This window comes from Lagopus leucura, unplaced genomic scaffold (genome assembly GCF_019238085.1).
Source record: "Lagopus leucura isolate 7727_CA_CO unplaced genomic scaffold, USGS_WTPT01 Super-Scaffold_73, whole genome shotgun sequence".
Classification (NCBI taxonomy): domain Eukaryota; kingdom Metazoa; phylum Chordata; class Aves; order Galliformes; family Phasianidae; genus Lagopus; species Lagopus leucura.
The window spans coordinates 80,279,891-80,291,190 of NW_024962252.1; the positions used below are offsets into that span (position 1 = coordinate 80,279,891).

An 11,300-nucleotide genomic window follows, 5' to 3' on the forward strand; every position below is an offset into this window, starting at 1 on the left:
AAAGAGAGAGAGAAAGAGAGAGAGAAAGAGAGAGAGAAAGAGAGAGAAAAAGAGAAGCAGCTTCAGAAAGTGCTCTGGTTCTATTCATCTCCGCTTTCCCAGAGTAACCCAATGTTTTTCCAAACCCTTTTTAGCTCTACAGAACTCAGTGAGTCTGATGAAGTTCTCTCCTATGCTGGGGGACATGGTACAGCCCCACAGAAGACAGACTCATCCACTGCAAGGCCACCAGCAAAACCAAGAGCCAGAGGAACGAGAGTGGCCACAGACAGCTGCTGCCACGAGCAGCTCTGGGTATGGAGCGTGCTCCTCCAGCTTGTGACCCTCACAAGCAGAAAAGCAAAGAGCGGGGCGAAGTCAGCAAATACGTGGCTTGTTCCGAACAAGGCTGCTAGCTCCGACAGGAGCTGTCAGCATTTCAATGAAAAAAAGCGTTGCAAAAACGCAAGTGAAATAAACAGTTTTTCTTTTTGGTGTAAAGATGGCACTGCATTTCAAAACAACAGCTTAAACACGGAGTTTAATCTAAACAAAAAAAGAGCTAGAAGATTTTATTCTAAGGCGCGCCAAAAAGATCTTGGCACTGATGCACAACTGAGAGCTTGGGATGGGTGTTGATTGGAACAAATGAAATGGGAAAAGCAGACCTTCCTCCTTGCAGCCACGGCAGCAATAATTTCTTAAGCCAGAGTCATTCGGATGGGATTTGGGTGTCTTGACACCATTTTTGTGCAGATGTTTACAGAAATTAGGAATGCATGTCCAGTGAGCTATCATGGATGGCCACATAAACACACATCTGCTTAAATCTTCCAAACAAAAATAGGAATGAAACTCAATGAAAATATTTAGTGCACTGTCTACCGATGTTCAGAGAAAGCCAAAATTTTCAGCACGGACGGATCATGAGTTGAAGTCTGCAATTTTTACTGGGTATTTCACTCCCTTCGTGTGAGACGACAGAGAGAAAAACATATGTGAGTGTCAGAATCAAACTTCTGCTCCTTCACTGTGAACTCAGCACTTGTCTGTAGCGCTCACTGTTACTCACTGGGGAAAAATGCCCTCAGGGAAACGAAAAGGAATAGAGACTGGGAAACAACACTGTTACAGTTAAGTGTTGATTCACAGCAACAAAGAACTCAAACAAGACATCAGACTTTGTTCGACAGTCTCATGTTTGTAGAAACTATTCCAAGAACTGAAAGAAGGAAGATAACAATTAGACATGAATTTGATTATAAAATGGGATACACGTATATCCACACACATAAAATAGTGATAGATCAGTCTTACTACTTACATGCAGATGAAATCAATTACAGTGCCTACTTGTATCTATTTTATCTCGATCCATAAGCTGCCATAGTTAAGTTTCAATTTGTTCTCAGAGAACTGGAACTTTTAAGCAGTAATTCTATTTGGGCAATCAATTAGTACCTTGGCAAAAGCCTTTGCTGTCTGAGCATCTGAGTATTCGGGGTACATTTTACTACTCTATTGCCCATCAACTCACTTCAGTCACTGCAGAAGCTGAAATGAGCTTGATACACACTGGGTTCCTTATTCTCAGAAGAATATTTTCTTACACGAGTACTGCTGAATTCATCAACCACACCAGTGAAACACAGAGCCAAGCAAGTTTGTGTAGGTCTAGCTTAAAAAATATATAATCTAACCTGAGCTCTTTACTGCTTAAGTGAAACCTCTCCAGATGCAGCGCTATTACATAATTATATAGTTATAAAAGCACAGAATTTTGAGATATAAAGGACTTATTGGGCTGCATTTATGCTTTTCTAAGTGAAGTCATGAAACTAAATGCAAAAATGCACATGTAATTATATGGTCATACTTGTATGTGCAATTATGATGATTACAAACTGGGTATGTCCCAACAGCCAATTAAGTATCTAAAACAGTTACATTCATTCCCCCAATCCTGATAACCAACACCCAGAATGCAGATGCTTACCAAGTACGGAATATATAATGGAAGCAAAATACTCAGAGACAGTAATCTTTGGCCCTTTCATTTCATAACTGGCTTGTTAATACGCATGGAGTTATTACACAAAACATTTTATTTCTTCCCCCCCGCCCTTTTTTTTTTTTTTTTATTTGGCCTACACATTTTAAGGCCTGCAATGAGACAAACAGGTTTGTATTCCCAGACAGCGAGGTATGAAACAGGCAGTTGGATGCACATAATGAAAAGAAAAAATAATAACCCAGGGAAAGCAAATTTGGCTGGAAGCAGGAGATGATCCAAAATGCCTCCTCTATGCAAAATCCTGTCAGGCCGGACATCAGCCTCAGCGTCACAGAGCTGCTCTTTGGAAATATTAAGGAATGATGGCTTTCATACTCTCTTGCAGCATGGTTCCAATTAAATGAGTGGAAAGAAATACAACCCACATCTTTTTGATATACCCAGTCACTGCAGTTAAATGCCACCCCAATATATTTCTGTGCAGGATCTAATAGCAAACAGTCACAGCACTGGGATGCCTTGCTTTCTGTTTAGAAAAAATGGAAGCCAGCTACAAAATGTTTAGCTGTTCTCACATCATGTGTCGTAACTCATTTAGGGCAGCCCTGTTTACTGAATTCTCCCTGGTCTGTTTGGGTTTCCTCGCTCATAAAGACTCAGCCCTGTTCTGCTCTGCACTCTCCAACCCCACAGTGGGGCATCCTCCAGCAGCAGCACTGCTCCAAGGAACCGTGGCCCACTCCATTCAGAGCCCTACAAGCTATAGGACAGAAGTACCCTCCGGGACAAGCCAAGGGGACAGTGAAAGCAGAGATCAGAGCTTTCACAAGAGATGACAAGCTTGCTGAATAAAAACACAAAATAAAGGAGCTTATTAAGCTGTCATCAGCAGGGCAAGGATATGCAAACAGGCCCTCCCACATTAGCTAGGCATCCTTCCTGGGTTTTTGTTTGTTCCTCGGGATTCCCCCCAGAAAAATAAACGCTGAGGCAGAGCTACATCTCGTGGACCCAAGGTGCCTACCAGGACAGAATCCAGCAGCCACTGGCCTGCAGAGACCCGGTCCTCCTAGTCAGTAGCTATCCCCCCATACTCCAAGATCTGTACTATTTATACAGTTTTACTAAAACCACAGCATGCTGTGAAGCTTTCCCTATGCCTTCCTGGTTTTCAGCCCTTCATGCTCATGTTTTTCATATTTTTTTCCACAGCCACAGAAGCTGGAAATCGATCCCACTATCCCATACTGAACAAGAAATCTTCCCAACTTGGAGCCTTCAGGACAACCCCTTCCTGCAGTCACACAATGACATTACATTAGCAATGTCTGGAGACTTCATTCTCTCTTTCAAGAAGGGTTTGCCCAAACTTACAAGAGAGGAGGACAATTTAAAAAAAAAAAAAAAAAAAATTCATGAAGAGCAACAGCAGCCAACGCTTGCCATGTCCTTTATTTTCCAAAGCACATGGACATAGATTTACCTCGTCAGAACCAGCCGCATCAGTATCAGATTTTACAGTGATTTGGTGCCAAGGGGAAATAAAAAATGCCAGTGACACTGGTAGCATCTCATTAAGCTGTTTGTTTGGACTGCTGCACGTCAAAAAGGCACGTTTCAGAAGCTTGTACTTCCTCACCGCTATCAAAGCCACCATAATTTTGACGCAACCAATGCTTGGATCCACCTGTCACCACCTGAGAGAGTGACATCACTCTAAGACTGACTGATCTCCCAAGTTCTAAATGCTTTTTTATTGCTGATTGTATGTACATATAAGTATATACATATTTTTGTGCATGTCACATTCCACCCGTGAGGTGACTACATACATGAATTTTTGTGTTTCTCCATTGTGAATACACACTATTTTCATCGTTATATTACTTATACCTACATGTTTATTTAAACATGCATTTGCCACTTTGCTCAGCTCAAAAGCATCTACCAATCTGTAGTGTCCCCCTGGGAAAAGGATGAGTTCAATATACAGATCAATGTGAGGTCGGCACTGCTGCTACAGAACATAAAGAGATGGTGTGTGAGAAGTAAATTAATTTTCCTCATCAAAATGGAAAAAAAATCAAGCCTTGTTGAGCTCTGAGCTTCTCTGAAGAACACATTCAGACTGCAAGGGCTCAGCACCACCCAGGACCAGGCTCAACACTGCACGCTGAAAACTGAGGCAGAATTTCCTGCTGCTGCTGCCGAGCACTGGAACCGACAGCAAGCAGGGGGAATTCACACAGTAATTCAACATTCGCAGCTCTGCCCAGGCTTTTATTTATAAATGTGGTATTATTAATAGCACTCAACTCAGAAGAGCTGGAAGGTATGGGACCTCATACCTGGTTCTGTTACTAAACATGGAATTATATTCATAGAAAAACTGGAATGCATTATTTAGAAATACACAGATATTACAGCTGACCATATACATCCACCAGCATATCCACAGATACCTCTTTTTTATCTATTTTATCTATTATATCTTTTTATTTATAAATATTTTTATATTTATATTTATTATATTTTATCAGTATGTGTGTACACATATCTTCATACGCCTACTCATCTGACATATATTACATTGGCTATAATCTTAAGATTTAGTAACGTTATCTGCCATTTACTCACCCTGCTTTCCTTACACTCTGAAGTGGAAAATTCTTCTTCTAAAAACATTTACAGCACTCTGAATTTGCATTGCACTGCACAAGCTCAAGGCCTAGCCCTGCAAATATTTAGTCACACAAGTAGTCTACTCTTGTTAAGCCTTCTGTGAGGACAAATAGATCACTCATCCAGCCAGGACCTCAATGGGAAGGCGCTGATATCACTGGAGGCGCAGTTCATTATCTTGTAAATAGCCAGACCAGAGTCTGCCCTGACCTCCATCCACAGTGGCTGCATTCAGCTCCACTGCCCCAGAAGTTTAACCCTTATTACGACAATATTTTGCATTACAAAACTATCAAACAATCTTTGTGCACTGCATGATCGGAAAAGCTTGACCTGCTGGGATATCTATTGGATCCATCTGCGTAATTCTCCCTTTTCAGCACCTGAGTCACATAACTATGTACTTTATCAGCATTAGGACAAGCTTGGGGTAGCAGCCACATATTCCAAGGGAAAAAAAAAAACAAACAAAAAAAAAACCCTCTCTTCAAAATACATTGTTCCAAATGTATCATAAAATGATATAGAGTGTTCATATTCAGTGTATACAACTGGAATCCCAGGTTCAGATGAGTGTGATGAAAATTAACAGCTCCTTTAGAGTTAGTCCAGAGACAACTTTAGTATTATCATAGCGCCCAGCAGAACTAGTTCTTTCAAATTTTGTATGCCCATCACAGAGAACAAACACTGCAATGGGAGTTAGAGGCCACTGGGCACCTATCTGAGCTATCAGATGACTGTGTTGATGTAAAAGCCCATAAAAGAAGATGGCATCACAAACTCTGGTTGCAGCACTTTCAGGTGTGGGTCCACCAACACTCTCCAGGACCATGCAGCAAGCACAGGCTCCCCATGTTCCTGAAAAAGGTCCTAAGTCTTTAGCGCTGAAAGACTCCATATGTTACCTTAAGCAAAATATTCATACCTCCTACACCTCATACTTGCCACCTACAGTAGAAAAGTAAGGTTAATATAATACTAAGCTTACCCTGCTACCCTGTACTTGGGGTAAGGATTGAAAAAACTTCAAGCCCACAGATTTGCCTTACAGTTCACATATCATCACCCTGGTCAGAACTGGTTTCCAAGCCCCATTGGTCAGAGGATAGCATGGCCTTGCTCACTCCTTGCTGCTCCTCTGGAACAGGCAAGCAGCAAAGGGGAACAAAACAGTGCCCACCCATGTTCCTGCCCCACCACAGGAAGGAGCAGGGCCAGGCTCCCCAAAAGGAATCTGGAGGAGGTTACAAGTCAACAGCTCCCATTAAAGGAGACAGAAATTCAAACCAGAGTCTTCTGGAATGGTTTACATGGCACATAAACCAGAAACTCAATCATAGAAATCATTCAACAACTGATCAGGATTAGTTTTATGAAAGCAGTCTTCAAGAGTAAGGAGGATGCAGTACTTTTTGCTAATTTGGAGGCACGTGCTCTTGCCTTATGGAAATCTCTCCCTGCCAACAGATTTGAAAGCTGAACATCCCATGCAATTAAATGGGAAAAGTCAGGTTTTGGCAACTGGAGCATCAAGATGTAGGGCTTGCCTTACGGTGACAGAGCTGGTTTGCAATTGTATCAGCCCTGTGCTTCCAGCAGCTCTGGCGTTCTTGTTAACAGATCCTTTCTTCACTCTTAAAAGTGTAGGATAACATCTGGGCCTTTTGGGAAGCAGTCTCGCAATAAAGAAGCACTTTGTGTAATTCTTCTTTCCTCGCCAAACCACATCTGTCTGCTCTCCCTGCCCTTCTCCACTCCACCCGAGCTCCTCGGGGCTGCAGGGACACATGCTGCAGCAGCAGGCTGTCTCCACTCAGCCATCAGTAGGTGGCACTGCCTGCTTTCCTCTCTACCACATCAGCGTCCGTTGCCAACATCCCACACTCACCAACATCAACGACCTCAGATCAAGACGACACCCAGGTGACTTGGAGGCCTCGTCTCTGTGAAAGGTAACATGGAGCAACCAAGCAGACTACACAGCTGCTGCCCTTCACCAAAGGAAGGAAGTGGCCAGCAGCACAAGAACCTCTCCATGCTGCACAAGATCTGGAGCTCCTCTGCTCCCACAGTTCAGGAGACAGAGCCAGTCTGTCCCCACATCATATCGTCAGCCAACTTGCCCATGAGCAATTCAATGTGACTACTTAAAGAAAGAAAAAATCCCAGCCCATTTGGCATTTCACTTTGCAAGGTACACTCCCAACAACTGCTGTCCCATCCCAAACTCAGAAACTCATGCAGTCACCCATCACCTGGCATCAGCAGCCACTGACCAGCCTTTCAGATCAGCAGCGTGCAAAGCTTTCGTGGTTAAGCCCCAGTCAGCTGCAAACGAAGGCTCACTGCCGGGCAACCTTGCCTGGTGGCAGCGAGGTTCGTCAGTCAGCATCCTGCACCATGGCCACCACAAAGGGCATTCACTCACTGCCCATCTGCTGACAGCAGGGAGGTTCCCCCAGTGGTTGCTTCCACCATGGCTTCACGGTCTGCGCTTCCCTTCCCCCTGCTTCTGGGAACACAGCGCTGAATTCATGCAAGAACGGGGGAGGACTCCTCCTTCCAGAGTCCCTCCTTTGCAAATATGCTTGCATTGAAATTAATTGTATATTGGACTTCTTCGCACTTGGAAAGACTGTCTGCTTCCACCTAGAACACGCAACACCCATTCAGAGCTTTACCACTTGGATTCTCATGCTAAAAGTAAGCCTTGTGCCCTATCCCCCTGACTGCGCATACCTATAGGGAAACCATTATGGTAAAAAGGTCGGTAATTATCACTTGCAAAGAGAAGGAAATCCGATTTAAAATTGGGTATGTTAAATACGGTCAGCTAGCAAATCCTGCACCGCGGAGCTTGTCAGTTGCGTGTTATATTTAGTACAATTTTAAGTAACGATGTATATATATATAAATATGTATTTTAAGAGCGATAAACACCATCACAGTAGCACTAAAATCAGTCAGTAGCAAACACACGCTTGTGAACCGAATCGATTCCTGCTGCAGTGCCGCCCCAGTTCCCCATCGGCACACGCTAAGCCAGCCGAGCGCTTAATTCTCCCCGAGCTGCGGGTACCGGGCACTCCTTCCCCTACCACCGGCTGCAGACAATGCCGGCATCACCTTCCGTTGAGGGCTTGTGATTGTTTCTAAAAAAGCGGCGGCTCCTTCTGACACGAAGGAGCGCTCCTGTGAGCGCTGATAGATGGCTGGCACGGACAGAAGCTCGCACTTCTCCGACGTCTGCAGTGCCAAACCTCCCTGCTCTGCTTCAGCAGAAAGAGATGCCCCAAAGAGGAGGGCACGCTCACGCCACGAAGGGCAGCACCCTACCTTGTGAAACTTCGGGGGCCATAATCACATCATTACAGCAAATCAAACATCGCCTTTGTGCCTTTACAATCCTGCCATTGTCCGAAATTAAATGCAAATGGTTTGAGTCTCTTTTCTTCCTCAAACAAGGGCGGGGAGGGATTAAAGAGCACTCAATCACCTTCCTCTCCGATCACACGGCGTTCACACAGCGGCATCGCAGCTCTGCGAGCAAAGAAACCGCAGCTCGGAAGGAAAGGGAAAGCTCGGGCACCGCGTCAGACGGGGAGCGGCTGCAAAGCAATTAGCGGGCCGCGAAATCCTTCGTTCCAATAAATCAGCGACCTGCTTGCTTCTCTTTCCCCTCTGCCCTTCGTTCTAAAAGCCTCCCGAACGCACCGCCCCTCTTCTCCTAGAGACCTTGCGGACTCACCCGCAGCGCTGCCTGCACCTGCCCGGCCCAGGGGATGGGTGCGCGGCAGCAAAGCAACCCTTCAGTAGGATGGACCCACTCTCCTCTCTCCGCTCTTCCACGTTCCTGTAATAGCGCTGATTGGCCGCATCTGCCGGAGCCGACCCATCTGGCTCCTGCCCCGGCGGAGGGCACGGCGGATGTGACAGAACGCGGGGCTGAGGGCAGGGTGCGTTCCGAGAGAGCTCTTTCCCCTCTATCCTATATCGTGCAGTAAAGCAGCATTTTTAAAGGAAGGCTAAATAAATAAATAAATAAAAGCTGATTTTGACAAGAGACAGGCCCGAATGGGAACTGCTGAGACAGTAAAGAACAAGTCTGTTATCTTACAAACTACACTTCAAGCTGTCAGCTGCCCGAGATTTACAGGAAAACCTCCTTCCTTAGGACGAAACCTACACCGAACTTCATTTCCAGCCCCACCAGTGCCACTTTACCACTCCGAGCCGCCCCAGCCGCGAGCAGGTGGCAGCAGGAAGGCGAGGGGCAGCGCCGGTCCCCCTCCTGCCGGGAGAACAGGCAGCCCCAGAACGGTACGATGCGTTCGACGGCCGCGAGCAGCGGGAGTGCGGCTGCCGAGGGTAAAATGGAAGCGGCTGTCAAGGGCCAGAGAAGAGGGGAGGAGACGGTTTGGCTTTCGAACCCCTTTCCTCTCCCTCGGCCGCAATGCTCGGACAGTGATTTCTAAGCCCAAATACCGCCCTGGGCCGGCTTTCACTGAAAACACGGAGAGTTCCAGCATAGAGGCCAAAGGATCCCGTCCCCTTTTTAGACTTTAGAGACATCGTCGGTTTGCCGTTGGTCGCCCGTTCCCACTTTCCCCCATTTACGGCTCCCGGCTGCCATCGAAGCCCCATTCCCGGCCCCGCCGTGCCCTGATGTGGCCGTCGGGTCAGGCTGCAGCCTCCTCCCTTGGTGTTGCCTCACCGAGCACAGCGGCACTTCCCCGGCCGTCCCTGTACTTCAGGGATTCCAAGGGACTCCCGGTGCGCTTCCTCCGGCTGACAGAGCCGGGGTACAACCAAAGCAAAAGGCGATGACAAAACCGTCACGAAACCGAAAAGATGGTTCTGATTTAGCAGCGCGCTATTTTTAAACGGGGCGGCACTGAATCACCCTCACGAGGGTTCGTCCCGCCGCGGGGCCGCGCTTCTTCCCCCGACGCCCGCGGAGCGGCCGAGAGGCTTCCGGACCCAAGCCTTCCTTGCCTCCCCCGGCACCGGGGAACGGGACGTGCTCATACCCCGCTGTTGGCTCTGCTGCACCCGGGTAATTACCGCACCCGGGGTGTTCCATCGGAAACCAAAGGAGCGAGGCACATCGCTACCGGAATGGCAGCTCTCTGCGGTTCGCGCACGAGGAAAGATAATGGAAATTGAAAGGAAGGAGGGAGGCTCAATTCTTATTTTCCTGCAGATGAATCGCAGCTGCCCGCTCGTTAAGCGGAACTTTCAACTCCAGAGCTGCGACCGCGGGGGCCTGACGCTGCCACTCCTGCTGTTGACGGAGAAGAAATACAAAACTCCTCGATTCAGTTCAAAAGCCGCCTACCGTGACACCGTCTCCTCCGCTTTCCGTTTTTACACTACCGGAACGTTCGCGTTATTCGAAATAGCGGCACTGCAATCGGAACGAACCCATTCGGAGCCGCGTCGACGCCCTATGGCTCAGCCTTCGGGGCTGTCTACACCCGCACGACGCTTTCCGGAGGGTCTCCCCTGGCCCCTTCGCCGGCCCCGCGCCGCCGTCGGGACCGCAGGCACTGCCCTCCCGGCCGTAGCGCCCCGTTGCTACCCCGCTCCCGGCTCACGTCGAGGACAGCCCCGCCGCCGGCGCCTACCTGCAGGACGTTGGCGTGGCGCAGCCGCTGCAGCAGCACCATCTCCTTGACGATCTTGTAGGCGGCCAGACGGTAGCAGTCGGCTAGAGCCGCGAACTGCCGCACGCAGCGGGCGACGTCGTGCCCTCCGAAGTCCACCGCCTTCAGCGCCACGGCCAGAGACCGGTTAAGCACCGCTTTGTAGACGGCCTTGGTGTAGCCCGAGCCCAGGTACTGCACGCCGCCGGCGGCGCGCAGATCGCGGCAGCCCAGCGGCGGCGGCTCCAGCCCCAGCTCGGCCGAGGCCCGGCCCCGCTCCGCCGCCGCCCGGCCCCGCGGCTGCTGCTGCTGCTCGGCCGAGGTGCGCGCCGGCGCCAGGTCCATCAGGCGCCGCTCCCGCGGCCGCACCGCCCGGCGCACCCCCGCCGCCCGCGGCTGCCGGTAGCGCAGAACCTCCTCGTAGCGCTCGCGGAGCTGCCGCGCCAACGCAGCTCGCCCGCCGCCGCCCTCCTCCTCCGGCGGCTCCAGGGGGGCGCCGGGCGGAGATGGGGGGGCCCCGTCGCGGGGCGGCGGCGGAGGGAGCTCGGAGCCGGGCACGAAGAGCACGTTGAGCAGGGTGCCCAGCAGCAGGGCGAGGCAGCAGGCGGCCGCTACCGCCGTCTTCCTGCGCCTCATCGCCCCCTCGCTCCCGTGCTCGCCCCTTCCCCGGGAACCGGCCGCAGGGCTCGTTTCGGCTCTCCCCGCTTTTTCCCGAGGCTGCGCCGGCGGCGGAGCGGGGCCGGGCGCTCAGCCGGACCTCGGCCCCTTACGGCGCACCCGCATGACACTTGCCTCCCCGCTCCTCGGCTCTCCGGCACTTATTATTAGCGGGAGCGGAGGAGGGCGGGGGGGCGGCGGGGATCCCCGGGTCGCTCCCTCCGCTGACGCACCCTGATTGACACCCGGCCCTCCGGCCGAGCAGCAGGGGGGCCTGGGAAACGTAGTCCCCCGGAGCAGCCCCGCCGGCCGCCGCCTGG

General features: G+C 49.9%; 1 protein-coding gene across 1 annotated transcript in view; it reads right to left on the bottom strand.

The window, feature by feature from the left end:
• The window catches only part of PKDCC (protein kinase domain containing, cytoplasmic), a 32,770-nt gene extending 21,758 nt beyond the window's left edge, over positions 1-11,012 (bottom strand). The window contains exon 1 of the mRNA XM_042895064.1: positions 10,306-11,012. Within this exon, the coding sequence (XP_042750998.1) occupies positions 10,306-10,959 (654 nt within the window). The 5' untranslated portion in view covers positions 10,960-11,012. The remainder of the gene's footprint in view (positions 1-10,305) is intronic.
• Positions 11,013-11,300: the final 288 nt, after the last annotated feature.